Source organism: Cynocephalus volans, chromosome 1, assembly GCF_027409185.1.
Source record: "Cynocephalus volans isolate mCynVol1 chromosome 1, mCynVol1.pri, whole genome shotgun sequence".
Taxonomy (NCBI): domain Eukaryota; kingdom Metazoa; phylum Chordata; class Mammalia; order Dermoptera; family Cynocephalidae; genus Cynocephalus; species Cynocephalus volans.
The window spans coordinates 248,579,375-248,597,284 of NC_084460.1; the positions used below are offsets into that span (position 1 = coordinate 248,579,375).

Genomic DNA, 17,910 nt, shown 5'->3' on the forward strand with positions numbered 1-17,910 from the left:
ACTTCTAGAAATACAAATTGCATTGCATTTGTATTTATGCATTTTATTTAGTATGCGAAATATAAAAATGTCATTTAGAAATTTTAGATAAGGGTTGGCCCATGGCTCTCTCGGGAGAGTGTGGTGCTGATAACACCAAAGCCAAGGGTTTGGATCTCTATATAGGGATGGCCGGTTAGCTCGCTTGGGAGAGCATGGTGCCGACAACCCCTTACCGGTCATTAAAAAAAAAAAAAAAAAAATTTCACATACACTGAATTCATTGAGAGATTTTGTCTAACAAACATGTTCTCTTTTCTCTAGATATTAACCTTTAAATAAACTACCCTGAAATAAACAACTGGCAGTATATAAAGCACAGACTGTTAAATATTATTTTCAAAAAATTCTTATTCTCAAGCCACCCTGTATACATATGTACTTGCAATCAGTGTGTGGGTGGAAGGATAATAAATTCTAATATAAGCTCAAGAGAGACATTAATAGAAAAAAATGCTTCCAAAAACAACTCTCAAAATGATTTAAGTTCAGATTATCAAAGTTCCTTTGTGAAAGTGGTCATTCAAGAGGTACTTCCCAACTCGTTCTATGAGGACAGAATTACCCTGATGCCAAAGCCAGACAAAGACCTTACAAGAGCACTTCAAAAGTTCATAGAAAAACAGAATTAAAAGACATTATGAATCTTTCCATAAACTTTTTCAAGACTCTTCTTACATAAAAACCACAGACCAATATCCTTTATGAATATTGATGTAAAAATTCTCAACAGAATACTAGCAAACCAAATTCAATAGCATATTAGAAGAATTAAACCATGACCAAGTAGGATTTATTCCAGGAATGCAAGGATGGTTAAACATATGAAAAATCAATGTAATATACCACATTAACAGAATGAAGGGCAAAAAAACATATGATTGTCTCAATTGATGTAGAAAAAGCATTTGACAAAATTCAACACCCTTTCACATATGTTTCAATGTATAAAAACATTCAACAAACTAGGAAGAGAAGAAAGCAACCTCAACATAATCAAAGGTTATCTGTACTCATAAATATAACATGTTTAGATTAACAATCTACATCAAGGAAACTAGGTTCATTAAAAATTCCCATACGGAGTACTCACCTGCCAGAATTTTCTTGAACTGTCTAAACCATACATCACAGTAGTCTTCACTTAAATTAATAAGATCAAGTGTAGAGCTCTTTAATTTGTTTTGATCTTTTTTCAAGCAGATGAAGAGTGTGATACCTAATAAAGTGCCACTTCTCTGCTGTTTAACAGAACAACGCCGTTTCAGTTTCACAGAGAATATGTCTTTGAGTTCAACAAATTCTTCTTTACATAGCAAATCAAACTTGGAATCACCTGAAAAGAAATTAAATTTTTCAAAGTCATTATGCTTACATCTTAAATGTATGAATAATAATTAAAGCCCAGAAAATTTTTATCATTTGTAATTTCATGGATTATCATTTATGTCAATCCCTGTACAAGATGGAAAGGGAAGAAAACAAAAATTGGGTCTATTTTCCCAAGAATGAGCAAGAAGAACAGAATAAAAGGAAGAGAGTCGCTACTACACAAGGCCTAAGACATTACAAAGGCCTAAGACATATATTTAGGATATTCAATGTATGAAGAATTACGAGAACATAAACAAAGCAACATTTCAGTAATAAACTGATATAATGTAAGGGGCTCCTTGGTACTAATAGGGACAAACTAAAGTAATGGAAAAAAAATAGACTTACACTAACAGAAGCAACTTTATGACAGGTTATTAAAGGCAACCTTAAAGGAAGAAAAGTATACATTCCTGGTAAAGTAACACTTATGCAAAAGAAGCAGCAGTACAATTACTGTGAGTAGGAAACATTATGAACTCTTGCCAATTTAGAAAGAAAGATCCCCTTGAATCTTACCAAAATCAGACTTTTTTTTTAATGGTGGCATAAAATTTTATAAGTTATCTTTAACCACAGGTGAAAAGATAACCATTGTGGTAAAGAACTGTTTCAAGTAACTCCCAAAGCAGAAGTGTTTTATACTTTTATAAAAGTACTTCCAAAACATCTGCTTCTGGCCAACGTAGAATGACAGGGACTGGTTTTACCTTCCACCTGAAACAGCTACAAAAGTGTACGAGACACATGAAACATCCATGTTCAGACATTGGACAATGCATAGCACAGGATGATGATCTCTAAAAGAGGGGACACACAAAAAAGTTAACCATATGATTGCCCCCAACCTATGGCCTGGAAAGGGCAAATCACTGCAGAGGAAAAAGCTGATTGGTAGAGGTCCCCCTTAGGTTTCACCTTAGTATTGATCAGCATATGTGGGAGGTCAGGGAAAGAACTACCTGGAAGTATGAACAGAACAATGCTTGGAGATCACACAGGTGTTCCTACCAGCCAAAGTGGAAACCACTGAAATTTATGAGATATTGAAGAGAGTATGGGATATTCAGAAAAAATACTGTCTCATTAGTGATCTGACTAAAGATGGCAGCAATGCCACCTACCAAAGCTTAAAACCAAGCCTCAAAAATATTACGCTGTTTCCAAGGGACTGAACTACATTTAAGAATGAAGCTCAACAATACAGGAATACAAAATATCCAGCAACTCTACATGGTGAAATTCACAGTATCTCCCATCCAATCCAAAATTACTAGACATGCAAAGGAGCAGAAAAATATGACCCATGACAGGAGAAAAATTAATGAATAGAAACAGATGCAAAAATGACACCAAGGAAAATAGAGATCCTGGCTCAGCTTCCTTAGCTCTTGAAGTATGCACAATGTTACCCTCGCATGGGAGGAAGGATTTCAGGTGATTTAAGTTCTTTGGCTGCATTCTCAGGGAGTTTTTTGGCCTCTCCCAACTATTCTGCAAACTATAGCCTGATTGCTCACAAAGTACACATAACACTAAAAAAAGAAGAAAGAAAAAGAAAAAAGCCCTTTTCTTCATAATTATGGTGGTGGGATGGGGTGAACCCAAAGTCCATCTTTCAGACCTGTCATTTCTTAGAAGGTTCAGATTTCAGTTCTGCCTACAGTCCACTTCTAAAGTCACCCAGTGACCTAAAAATCAACACCCTCAAAGTATCAATTCAATAGGCTTTTATTTCTTTGTGTATCAAAACATTTCATATGTCTTAAAAAACAACCATCACCATTACCGCACTCAACTCTTTAAACTAGTCAATAGAGTCAATGTAATTGAGCCAAAGTGCTCTATATGCCTTTATGAACTGAATGATTCGCCACACCCCTTTTCTGTAAACACTGACTGATTAACTTATATTGGTGAGATTGACTTTTTTCTAGTACAGCAAGTCTCAAACTCTCCAGTCTCAGGGCTCCTTTGCACTCTTAAAGATTGGAAGGCCACAAATAACCTTTGTTTACATAGGTTATATCTATCTAAATTTATTGCATTAGAAATTAAAACTGAGACTTTACAGCATAGAATACAAGAACATAAAGCACATACTGCATTAGGGCAAGGGTGTCACCATACATCTCATAGTCATGGAAGACTCCACTGTATCCTTGGGAGAGAATGAGAGTGAAAACAGCAAATTCTTTCTCAGTAATATTATGAAAACAGTTTTGACCTCACTGACCCCCTGAAAGAGTCCCTGGACCACACTTTGAAAATGCTGCTTTAGCACAGTTTATTACCTTTGATCATATAATGAAGTTATGCTCTTTTACAGAATCAACATTCCAATTAACTTAAATTCTTATTTCCATTTTATCACATAAAACTGTCACCAACTGACCAATGAGAGTCAATCTGGAGCCAGTCTGTCTCCTTTGTTACAACCTACAGATGTCTTGAAAATAGCCTTTCTTATAACAGCATAGTGTTTCAAGCTCATCTGGATTCTTTAAGGAGCTCTGGTTCCTTTGAGGGAAGAATACATTAGAAATGAAAAGCTGGATAGTATGGTATTACATACGAGGGAAACCAAACTTAGCCACAGTAAATTATCATTAATATATTTGCACCTGTTGAGCAGGTAGCCTATGGCCAGGGTCCCCAGAACACTTGGGAGAGACCAGAGCGATCTTACACTTTTCCTCTATCCTCAAGAATGAGAGAAAGCAGGCTTATCAAAGGTCCTGAAAAATCCTCACACTACGGTATGTGGTGAGCTATATGGTAAACAGTATTCTGTGAAGTTTAAGAAAGTTTTTCTTGCATGTGGGGGTGCTGATGGGAATCTGCTTCAGAAAGCTGAATGGGTACAGGTAAGCTGTATCACTCACCCACCTAAAGAATCTGGCAGTTTTGGTTGTATCTGTAAGTATTTTTCCAAAAATCAGTTAGTCAAGCAATTAGTAAAACTGAACATCTTTTCATTTATTTATTTTAAGAGTTGCCTCTACACATGCTTTTCCCTATTTCTTTTTTTTTTTTTTTTTTTACTAATTTGTCGGAGTCCTATAAATAATCTTGAAATTATTTCCTTACTGTATATGTTGCAAATAACTTCTTCTAGGTTAATCTCATAATACAGGTTTATGACCTTGTGTCACACATGAATTTATTAGTTTTTTTATGTAGTCAAACATACAACAAATAAGAACACCAAAGAAGGAAGAAAGGGAGGGAAGGAAAACAAACAAACAAATGAACAAAAAGTAACCAGCCATCAAGAGAAAGAAAATGTGAAAAAATGAAATGGATGAAATAAACTCTTTTCACTCGAAGTTCTGATTATAGTCTGAATTATTTAATATGTTTGTGCTTTACTTCAATTAACAAACAATTCATTGACTATTCCAATTTAAAACTTCTTGTAAATTGCAAATTTAAAGATATTAAACCAACAGCCAACATCACACTCAGTAGTGAGAACCAAAAGAATTTCCGGAAACAGGGCAAGAATACCTATCATCACTCGTAATATTCCCAATTATTCTGGACATGTTGGCTAATACCATATGTAAGGAAAATAAAAGACAATCGTTGGTAGTGGTGGTAAGGGAAGAGAAGGAGATGAAACTATTTATAAATGATAGAACAATATATTTATAAAATCCTAAAGAATCAACTTAAAATCATTAGACCTAATAAAAATATACAGAAAGGGAGCTGGTTGTCCATACTCAAGAAGGCAGCATAATGAGATAAAGAAATCCCATACCAATTAGCATGTTATACCTGGGAATAAACTTAGCAAAATGATGCTGGATTTGTATGGGAAAAAAAAGCCATTCGAAATTTACTGAAACACAAAGAACTGAATAAATGTATATATACCAAGTTCCAAGAGTAGATATTTCCCATGCCAGCATTCTCATTATTAATAACTACTTATAATACAACTTCAACCAAAATCTCAGTGGTATTTTCTTTAATGTAACGAAAGGACAATCAAATGATTTGTAAAAATTCTCCTGGAATAATAAATATATTGCATTAACTAAGAAAAAGTTTTAAAAGTAATGAGCAGGAGTGCATGCCCTATCAAATATATTTGGTAAGGCTATAATAGTTAAAACATCTAGGAACAGAGAAATGAATGGACAAGAGAAACATTCATATACATTTAAAAATGCATTAATGTGATAACTGTGGAATTTAAACTAGGTGGGAAATAGCGAAAGGTGATTTAGAACTGGTTAATCTTCTGAAAAGAAAAAAATAAAGCCCTATCTCATAATATTTCTAGATTAGAAAATTTTTATAACCATAAGTTAGAAAAGCCCTAAGCATGACAGTAAAAGCTAACATTCAGAGATCTAGATACTTAACATAAAAATTATTTAATGCCCATAAAATCCTAGGGTCTCATAATGAGAAGTCACAAGCAGAGGCCAAATGGACAGAAATATTTGCAACATATGACAGTTATATAATCTATCGAATCAAGAAAAGAAACATCTTATTGGAAAAGTACATAAAAGACCCAAGCAGGCATTTCACAAAAGAAATGCAAATTGACCAATGAACATATGAAAAAGTTCAACCTAATTAGTAATCAAAGAAATGCAAATTAAAACAACAAGATACCAATTTTTGCCTTTTAGTTTGGCATGAGATCAAAAATAATGCTCAGTGATGGTGCAGCTAAAGGGAAGCAGTCCCAGTGCTGGTGGGAATGCAAAAATGGTAACTGCTGGAGAACAAGTTGGGAATACATATCAAAAGATTTCAAAATGTTAATTGCAGCAATATTTATAATAACAAAAATATATGAAGCAACGTTCTTGTTCTTCAGTAGGAGTGTGGTTGAATAAATATAGTCGTCTTCCGCAGTTCATAAATGAGCAAGTGGTATCTCTGTGTTCTGGTCTGGAAAGACATTCAAGCTAAGAGGTAGGAGGGGTTTGATCCCACCTTTATTAAAAGATAAAAGAAACCCAAATGGAAAACACACAACAAAATTCACATTGGTTACCCATTAAAAGAGAGATACAAGGTAGAGTATGAGATTAAATTATTCTTATAAACCTCCGTAATATTCCCTTCCTGTAATCAGCATTACATTTTATAATTTTAAAAACCTTAGAAAAGGGAAAATGCTTTGAAATATGTATGGTTTTGATCCAGCAATTTAATTCCAGGAATTTACCCTAAGGGAATAAACAATATGCACAATTTAGCTAAAAGAATGCTTACCCACGCATTATTTGAGTGAAACTCGGAAACAACCTAAGTGTGCAGCAGTAGAGTATTGGTTCTGTAAAACAAAGTATATTGATATAATGGAATGCTGTTCATCTATTAAAATGTATAACTCTGACTAGAAAGGTGTACAAAATAGCACAGCACATTTCCATTACTGTTTTTATATGTATTTATTGAATATATAATGTATGTGTAATATTTTCACATGCAGGTAAATATGATTATGCACATGAAAACTTAGAAGGATAAATATTTTGTTTATATAAATTTCTAATTTTTCTACAATAAAAATATTTCTGTGATAAATAAAAAAGATAGTTTCTTTTGCTTATTCTAAAATAGTTTCTGGTCATTTTACATTATTTAATTTTAAAAGTTGCATTTCCTAAAAAGTAAAGGTAGCTAATATTTAATGAGCATATGCTATATGCCAGACATTGCCTTAAGCACATCATATATATTATCTCACTTAATTCTCACAACAGTCCTATGAAGTAGATGCTCTTTCCTAAAAGAGAAGAAACTCAGCATGGAGAATTTAAGTAACTTGTTCATGTTCTTGCCTCTAGTAGAGGCAGATCTAAGATTGAATCCAAGAACTCTGGCCAGTTTTTTTTTTACCACAATTCCTTAACAGTGTTGGACTAATGTAAGGATCTTTTTCAAGGAAACACACTCATTGACCCTTTCATCTCTTTTTTTTATTGAGGTACAAATCGATTACAATAAAGTGTACAAATTTCAAGGGCACAGTTCCATAAGTTTTGTCATGTTTGCACCCATGTAACCACTAACCCCCAAAAGACAGAATTTTTCCATTATTCCAGAAAGTTCCCTCAAGCCACTTCTCAGTTAATTCCTCGTGACCACTGTTTCGATTATCACTGTAGCTTATTTTTGCCTTTTTTAGAATTTCATATAAATGTTACCATAAAATATGTGCTTTTTTGTGTCTGGCTTATTTCACTCCACTTTATGGTCTTTAGATTTATCCACATTTTTCTCATAAGTATTTAATTGGATTAATGGGAGTCAGGAAATTATATTAAAAATAAGATTAATAGTGAAGAACTTTGTTATTAAAAAAAAAAAAAACTACTGTATGCCTATCCTTGGGGGAATTATTGGTTCCACCTTTCCCAATCTTCAATCACTTGCTTTTTTTTCGGTACGCTTTTTATTACAGCTTTATTTTTTCCCAGTTTTATTACAGTATAATTGACAAAAAATGTATATATTTATTGTATACAATGTGATGTTTTGATACATGCATACATTGTGAAATGATTAAATCAAGCTAATTAACATAGCTATCACCTCACATCCTATTTTTTGTGGTGAGAACATTTAAGATCTAATCTCTTAGCAATTTTTAAGTATACATTATTAACTATAGTAACCATGTTATACAATAGATCCAGAATTTATTCATCCTAACTGAAACTTTGTATCTTAAGCCAACATCTCCCTATGCCCCGCCTGCCCCCAGTCTCTGGCAACTGCCATTGTACTCTCTGCTCCTATGAGTTCGATGTCTTTCGATTTCACATATAAGTGAGATCACCTGTTTTTAAATCTAGTCAAACTTAAAACAGTAGGTAAATCATAGTTCTGTCTGTAGTCCTTAGGAAAACAGCAAGACGGCAAATGTGTAAATTAATAGAGTAGTATTTCATTGGAATCTGAAGTGGCTTTCCAGGAGATGGGAGGTTAGATTGTAGCAACCAGGAGCACCCAGAAGCGAACTTTCTGAAAATCCCTGTGACAATCTGAGCAAAATTTCCTGCTTTTCCAACTTCCAATCTCTTCTCCTGCATTTGTTCACAGATTAACATCTGAGGTTTTCACATGGTCTTTCTGCCAGTGCGACAAGAAACTAAGAGGTAGAACTAAAGATTTAGAACAAATATTTAGTTTTTATTTGAAGTGAAAATAAGGATAATCGATTTGTGAATAAGATAGTTTTTACAAATTTCTAATAGACAAATGTTCTTCAGCCCTCAGGTGCCAGTAGCCTACCCAGAAATTCTGGTCTATTACTCATTTCAGCAGTGTTAACCATTCATGTTGCATAAGTAAGTCTGTCCAGTTCTAATCACAGGATTCACTTGATTTTGAATATAACTAGTTCCTAACATATGTGAAGATATGGGAAAATTGTTTTCCCATTCTGGATATGGTCTTCAGGAATAAAATGTGTTAGAATCCTGTGAACTTGAGCTTAAAAGGTTTTTATGTAAAGGCTTGGGGCCATCTAAATATTACTTAATCAGTCATCAGATTAGGTGGTGTTTTGCTACGTCTTTGCTTTTTTTGTTTGAAGTTCTTTTAAGATGTGAGCAGTGGACCAGCGGCTCTGCAGGGCAGCAGGATGCTGGCTTTCTAGACTTGAAAGAGAGCTAAAGCCCAAGGTTCCTCAGGTTTCTAGTTGGAAAGCCCTAGGGCTGACTTCAGTAAAACTGGAAAATTCTAGAGATCATGTGATATAGCATAAGCTGAAAATCTAAGAAGGTCCTTGCTTCTCTCCCACTCTGAAATTCTTACTCTTTGGACACTCAGAATATATAAATATTTATGAGAAAAATGATTAAAGAGAAAAAAATAAATAAATCATATTGATAGAGAAGGTTATTGGTTTGGGTTCATAAAAATTGATCAGTTATCTACACCCCTTTACATCACTATCTTAAGAGTGACTCAGACTCATTTTATTCTCCATATGAATTAGAAAAATACTGCTTTTTATTTACAAACTATCTTATTTGTAAATTTATAAGTGCTGAAAAAAATTAGGTCTTACAACTCTGCTTAAAGTTTCATCTATAAGTTAGCTAGCCTCCTCTGTTACAGTATATGTTTCTGCCACCAGTAAAAGCAAATGTTTTCATAATTGTATGCAAAATCCAAACTTCCATGTACGACCTAACACATGCAGACAATATATTAAAAGAAGAGTTCAAAAAACACCACCCCATACTTGGGGCATGTATTGTAAATACAACTTTAGCCTTATAAGTGAAAAGTATGAAGTAAAACTTTACTCATAAATTGATATTTGATTCCAGTAGGTCAAAATACGGAAATTATCTATAGACACTTTTTTGCAGGTTATGAGAATTAAATCCTTACAAATTATATATAATTTTGCTTTGCAGCATGTGGTTTATTATTTGAAATCTATTGGTTCATTAGTATCATACTGGTTGGTTATAGCTAGTTGTTTCAGAACATTAACCGTCCTCTCACATTACTTACAGAGATACTGGGGACCATCTGTTCTTGCAAGGGATTTAAGTATACGTCTATTGGATATCATGCTATTTATTTAATTCAGCACCCACTTCCTATTGTTGTATTTTCTTGGGGGGAAAAGTCAATTTAATTACAGGGAATAAAGATAACCTCTCCTGGCAGGTTACCCTGTCACCATGAGAGCAAAGCAGGACCTGCTTAAAGTAGGTTACAGTGGTTAACAAGAAGAGCAAAACCAACAACACTTAAGAATATTTAGCAAAGGTTTAACAAAAATAGAACAGTGAATGGCACTTTTAAAAATATTACTGTAAGCCTAGGGCTTGTCTAAACCAATCTTGGCACATCTGTCTGATGCAGACCGTAAACAGGATTAGAGCTGGATTTATCTGCTTGGCGCTAATTGTGCTCACAGTTTCTGCACATGTCCACTTTTTAAAATACTGCCTGAAAAACAGGCCTGCCTGATAGATGGCTCCCACAACAGAGTGTACACACATTTATGGTATATTAGATGGTTAAGCAATGTGATGTCTAACAATTTTTTTTGGCTCTTCAGAATTACTTATCTAATCCCCTAATTAAAAATACAAAATTCTGTTTGAATACACCACATACTGAGATAAATCTGTGAAGCAAGGGACCAATAAATTTGAATACACTGTAATTGTAAGAAGAAAACAGAATTTAATTGTTAATAATCAGGTTAAACTAGGGTTTAAACAAATAGGGCTGTTCCTGTAGTTAACTGAAAACCCATCACAATGTATTATTCAAGAATTATGACATAACATTTGTTAGCAGAAAAGCTTAAGTTTGTATATACATACACATATCAAGAGTGAGAATGAAGAAATAGTATTCTTATCTAGTAAAAGAATTAGAGAGGAAATTTTCAACTTATTTTCAGAAGAAAAGAGAGGCAGAGAAATTGCTAATCCAACACCCAAATGTCATATCTTTATCAGATCAAATAGAAAAATTAATGTTGAATTTCCACTGCGATTTTTTTCACTTAGTTATTTCTATCATGTGTAAGCAGCTCAGATAGTTATCTTCAGAATTTTAAGTACTCAAGGATATACAGGTATTTCTGCATGAAGTCCAAAATGAACTAATGAAACACTCAAGATATTTTAAATATTATTCTTTGGTTTGGTTTTTAAAACATAGACAATAAACATGCTAATTCTTTATTCAAAACAACATTTAATACCTATGATGTTCAAAGTGATATTAACAATTTAAAACTACATAGCCTATGTTTAATCATAAACACAACATAAACTTGATATTTTTAAAAAGAACAGTATAATTGAAAATTTAAAATGTTTGACTTTGAATCACAGACAATCTGTTCTGTTCTAAAGCTTTTTTCTTGCTATATAATTTATTCATGTTCCAAATATCTTGGTTAATTCTTAGAAATCAATTTTTTTCTAAATCTCTACCATCAGTAAAAAGGTACATCTATACCTATAGTGTTGTTTTATGCAGATGAATATTCAGGATAAGTTGGCAAACTGAGTTGATCATTTAAATGCTTGAGATAAACAAAAACACCCTCATCAGCAGTTCTCGGTGTGTGATCTCAGAGGGTATGAAAGGTTGAAACAAGTTTTACAATAATACTAAATATATCACTTGGCTTTTCCACCATATTGACATTTCTACTGATGATATAAAAGCAATAGTGGTTAAAACTCCTGGAGTCAGTATGGATCAAGTTGGTGGTACTGAATTTTACTAATAATTGCTACATTCTTTATCACCTCAAACTCAGTTTTTTTAAAAAAAGTCAGTTTCTCTTAACTGTCCTTGATGAAGCAGTAACACTCTATTTTTTTTTTTTTTAATCTCTACCCTGGAATACATTTCTTTTTAATATTATGGGTGATGACATGGGAAGTATGCATAAAGCATTTCTGCTACAAAACAAAGTGATGGTTCTCTCCAAGAAAGACACTATACCATTTGAGTTGCAGCTAAACTGTTTTTCATGCAACATCATTTTTTATTGAATGATCAACTGAGAGAAGACAGACCATGGTATTCAGACATGAGTATATACAGCAAACATTATCCGGAAAATGAGCGAAGTAAGCCCGTCACTCAAGGAAAGCAATTGAAAGCATTGCCAGTGATAAATTATAAACTTTCAATCAAAATTAGAATTCTGAAAAATGTGTAAGTGCAACAACTTTCTTGACAGCTTCCCAATCTTAAAAGAATTTTCTAATGAGTTTGGCAGCGTTATTACTATACATGACTTTTTAAAAATATTATATAATAAAGTGAGTCAACATTTAGAAGCTCTGTATAACACAGTATACCAAATTTTCCAAATGGCCAATGCAGGGTGTTAAAAAATCATGCATGGGTTAAATATTCATTCAAAGTGCAAGATACACCAATAAATTTTCAAATAGCAGACTATAAAAAAGTTAATTGGTATGTTTTCAGGTTCCACATTATAAATAGCCTTTAAGAAATTAGCACTTGACGAGTTCTGCTGTAATATCAAAGGACAGTATCCGTAACCATCTGAAAACATTATTAAAAGACTTTTCCTTTTCCAACTACACATCTGTGTGAAACTGGATTTTCCTTATACACTTCAACTAAAATAACATATACACAACTGACAGAATACAGAAGCAATCTGAGAAGTCAGCTGTCTTCTAATAGGCCAGACATTAAAGAGATTTGCAAAAGTATAAAATAGTGAGAAGATAAGCACTGTTTTTTTATATATTGTTTTGGAAAATAGTTATTTTCAATAAAAATATGTTAACATTAATTTTAATTTTAATTGATTAATACGTTTTAAAATGTCTGTTTAATTTTTAATACAATATATATCAATGGTACAACATATAAATAAAAGCTTATCACGGTTTTCAGTAATGCGAGAGTGTAAAAGGGTTCCAAGACCAAAACATTTGAGAACTCCTGGTATATAGTTTTGTAAAGACCAGCATAACCTTAAAAAAATGCAGCCTAAAAATGGTAAAATTCATGAATTTTATCTCCTTGTATCAAATAACAGTAAGATTTTAGTATTATTTTTAGATTCTATGCAACAAGTCCCTATTATATCTGAGACATAATGAAATAAAAAAGCAATTCAAAGTATTTCATATTCTATATAACGACTTTATCATGCAGTGTAATTGGGTTTTGTCATTTTCACTTCAGGAAAGGCACTAATGTGCTACTTCTGTTGGGACCTCTTATTCCTTGACTTATCCATTTGCCTACGCCTATCCTTTTATATATCTACTTCCATCTTGATCCCTTAGGAAAAACATTTATAAACAGGGGAGGGAGGATTATCTCTGAGAATGGCACCAACAGAAAATATTACCTTAATGAATTAGTCTTAAAATTTCTTTGGCATTATCAGTTCACATATGCATAACAGTTCGTATGCACAGTTCATATATTAGAATACTTCAAAAGGTTCATGGAAAGTTTTGTATTACCCTTTAATTCTTTTCTTTCTACAAACTTTTTAAAGTACCCTCGTCTATCATACCAGATGACCTTTACACAGCTTTCTTATGAACGTCAGAAGCATGGTAATTGATCCTCCTTTCTCTAGTTTCTCGGCCATTCACTTTAACAATATCTTCATCATTATCCTCATCTCTAATCTCTGTAATCCCAGCACCTAACTTAATGCTTCAAAAACACAGGCTAGGCTTCCAATAGAAGATTGTTGTCAACTGTATTTACTATCAACCAGATAATATCTTAACCACACTATATGCATTTCTACCTCTGGACCTTTGCTCCTCCTCCTCCCAGCAAGTGTAAGGCCTTCTTGACTCCATGCTTTTCAAACATTAACCAACTTTCAAAACACATTGAGCCACTCTTCCAAGAAACATCCTTCATTTCTCAGTCCCTCTGAACTCCTACTGCCCAGTCCTCAGTTGACATTTAGCTACATATCAGAAGTTACTAACTTATCAGAGAGTGAGGGTACAAAAGTCTCTGAAAGACTTTTAAGAACTGAAGTAATATATTTTTTCCATACTAATTAAATGGTGTTTTAAAAATGGTGGTGGGGAGGGGTTAGAGAAAAAAATGAGACTACAGAAGTTTAAGGTAAATCCAAAAGTTTGCTTTTTACTTAACATATTTGAACATCTACTATACTCCAGCGTACTTCTGTGTATATGAGGGTACTTCAAAAAGGTCATGGAAAGATTCAAATTATCTTTCGATTCTATTTTTCCATGACCTTTCTGAAGTATCTTCATGTATTAAAATTCTAATATTAACATAGATAAACCTCCATGGTCAACTGTTTCTATGAGAACAAAGGGTAAAGACTTCTCAATCTTTTGTGACCTGGAACTTGCTGGACTGTGGGACTAGGACTAGATCTAAGACACAATGATGGCTTTTACTGCCAGGGTGTAAGGACAATGTCTGACATGGGCTTCCTGCTTGGATGAAGCCTTTACATCTCACCACTAAAGCCAACTCACTGACATGCTTCTTTTCTTCTGAGGACCTCAAGGACAGTAACACCTACTTTGTTCTCACTTCTACCATTATCGTCAACCAATACAGTGCCCATGCAGGTCAGATTCCCATCACCTCCTGCTGGTCACAGTGAGGATATCACATCTCCCTTCAGATTATCCAAAGGGTTTTACTACTTAGAGACAATAAAAGGCTCACTTTTATGCCACTCCCATTCATTTCTCCCTCAAGACTCTCATTATTTGATCCTAAGAAGACAAGAAAGTATTCAGAATGACTATTCAAAGTCCAGAGTATACTCAGCACAGCCACATCTGTGTTGCTGGAAGGGAGCAGAACATTACCGGAGAGATTAAAGTAGTAGTAATTTTTAATTGATGACGACTGTCTCAGTACCAGAAAAAAAGTTCATCTGAGGAGGCAAAATTGCTAGGAACAGAATGCCGCAATACTGACCATCCAGAAAAAGACTGGGAAAGATTCACCTAATCAGCCTCCAGCATACCTGAACTTATCAGTCTACCTTCCTGAGGCCAGAGAAGCACACTGTGGTCAAGAATCACTGTGGGGTGAGGCAATGAGGAGAGAGAAGATAAGTTGCCAGAGCTACATATATGTAGCATCCAAAAGTAAATTTCAAATAAATACACATAATTCGAGTTGTTCTAAAAAGCATTAGTAAATCTTTATTCATCTGATGAGTATTTTCAGGCCTAGACTTACTGGAGACAAAGGCAAAGTGATGAGCAATTTTAATATAACTTATCACGGTTTTATTTTTAAAAATCCAACTTGATGACTTTCAAGACAAAGTTCATGTTTATTTTTAATATGCTAGACACCTGGTGGATATGAGCCTTTATTTCATCTCCACCATTAAAAGCCTATAGTTGACAAATATATTTGGTTTTGGCTTTGTTTTGGGTATTAAGAAAAGCTAAGTAAATCCAATAAAAATTGATTCACTAAGAAAGAAAAATTGCAAGAAAATTACCTATAAAATGTAGTCAGATTTCCTAATGCTCTAAATTATTTTCTGTTGCACTTGGGCAAAATGCAAGGAAAAAATCTGTCTTAACAAAATAAACAAATATTTACGTCAATAAAAACTTAAGACCTAATAAACACACATACACATAAATTATGGTAGTCAGTTGAGACAATTTAGGGTCCTAGTCATACAAAATATGATATCCTACCTACATATTTGAAGTAAAACAAAATTTTAAAAGCCATTTTGGAGTAGAAATTAGAGAAAGTTTTTTTTTTTTTCTTTTCCTGAAGAAGCCTTATATTGATTGATTCAAATGGTCTGATATTAACATAAATTGAATGCTTCTACCTTGGCGTTCTACATATATAGTATCTATAAAAATGTGTTCCCAATTAAAAATGGTTTTAAAATAATAGTTTTCTTCATGCTTTTCATCATAACTTCTACTACTGATTTAGTACTATTATAAGACAGTACTATGATATGAGTATAAAATTAAAGGTGAAGGTAAAAATTGTTATCTAATAATATGAAAACCTGAGAGAAAATTTAAACATTTGAGATCAAGTACTTTACATACTTAGCTACACCATGTACATGCAATCAACGTGAAATAGCTTACAGGGTTGCAGCAAGCCATCTCCTCCGTGCTGTAACAGCATTGTCAGTTTTTTTAGAAAGATAAATTTGATATCAATACGATGTGACACAACTGCGTCAGACCTTAATTTCACTCACAGTAAGAAGTCACAGGATTAAATAACACTGTGCAGTCTTTTAGAAAAGTTTATTGCTTCCAGATGGATTCAAGTTTCCTTTCAGCCCTGATTACATCTAATATGCACAGGGTGCCAACATTATAAAGGACAGAGTCAAAAATATCATTTATATAGATAGCAAGGGGTGGGGTGGAGGAACTTCTAAGAGGTTCTGCTAATCAGGTCTTAACTATTTTTAAGAAATTATAAATGTTTAATAAAAGACAAGCACCATCCCATGAAAATGTCTCCAATAATGGCTTTCCACAGAAAAACAAATCTACAGTAAAGTAGCCATAAAATGACTCCTAGCTCAAACTGCATGCTCTTTGCCCCCATGTCGGGTTGTGCCATGTGTCACACTGCATGGGGCTTGCTACCAAGATGTCCACCTGTGCCTCTGTGGCAGAAGAGGCATCCATTTTTATTTCATTTAATAGAAGCACTGTTGAATACAAACCATTGCAATAAAGACCGTCAAAAATATTGACTACTTAAAGGCATGTTTGCTAACTTTAAGGCAGCAAACAAATTACCACTTATATTTAAAATAGCATTTTCTTATGCAACTGGAGTACACTACCATAATAAATGAAATCCTTTTCCTGAAATTTAAAAAACAAAGTTGTCCCTATAATGGGAATTAAAAAATAAAATTACACCTGCTCTATCTAGTCTTAAGGAGAAAAACAATAAAAACTTATAATGGAAGAAGGATTTCAGTAGATCAGATGCCAACTTTTTAAAATACACTAAAATTATAATACTTCCATTTTTTCCTCATTTTCTTAAATTTGAAAATGTTCTCCTGAAAATATTATACTAATTTCAAAGTTGATTGAATATAAATGTTAAACAATTTATTATGTATCCTTAAAACATATTAGCAATTTAAATGCAATTATGGTCCCAAAGCTGTAAAGAAGAGAAAAATGATTAATTTCTGGAAGTACATGGAATTTTTCTTACTGGAGAACCACTTGAACAAGTGGTACTACAATAACTCTAATTCATGCCTAACCTCTTCCTGTGGATACGTGACTACAGCTAAGACAAATGTCCTTAGGTGCTTTATTACTTACATTTTCTTTAGAGAGAAATAAGTTCCTGTATGTAAGAAATATAAATGAATATCAAAATTTCAGGTGATCTTTAAAAAAGTTTTTCACTATCCTTTGTTTTCAATTAATTTAATTAAGTGATACTTAAAATGAATATGAGTATTAAATTTTTAATTTTAAGTAGATTAAAATAGTGGTAATATCCTTTCATCAACTGAAAATGCTTGAAGATGCAGGGTAATCAGAAAAGTATCAAATTACACTAAAATGAGACTTATAGTTATGTGCCAAATCAATAACAGATCAATGAAACAGGGTCCAGCCGGTTAGACTACCAGGCACTGAAGTAAATAACGTGTTTTAAGTCAGCAGATGACTCATCCATTAAGTATTTCTGATATTCCTAATACTAATAAATGTTTGCGTTAACTATCACTAATCAAATAGTACTGTTTCCAATAATGGTTAATTATTCTTAAACTGGTTACAGTCTTCTAAGTAACATATATTTGAGTAAAAAAATTATTTGGACTTCATTCCTTCTTTCAATAATTTTTAATTGGATATTTACCACATGCCAGATTTGTTCTACAGAGAGATGCCTTTCAGATGAAGATCTTCCCTGACTACCCAATGATCACTAAACAAATATTGGAAAAGAAAGGGAGCAATCCATGTAGGT

The 17,910-nt window shown here is 33.2% G+C and overlaps 1 protein-coding gene across 1 annotated transcript in view; it reads right to left on the reverse strand.

Moving 5' to 3' along the window:
- Nucleotides 1-17,910, reverse strand: part of CERKL (ceramide kinase like) — a 120,851-nt gene that overhangs the window by 75,876 nt on the left and 27,065 nt on the right. Inside the window, exon 2 of the mRNA XM_063085928.1 lies at nucleotides 1,133-1,375. Within this exon, the coding sequence (XP_062941998.1) occupies nucleotides 1,133-1,375 (243 nt within the window). The remainder of the gene's footprint in view (nucleotides 1-1,132; nucleotides 1,376-17,910) is intronic.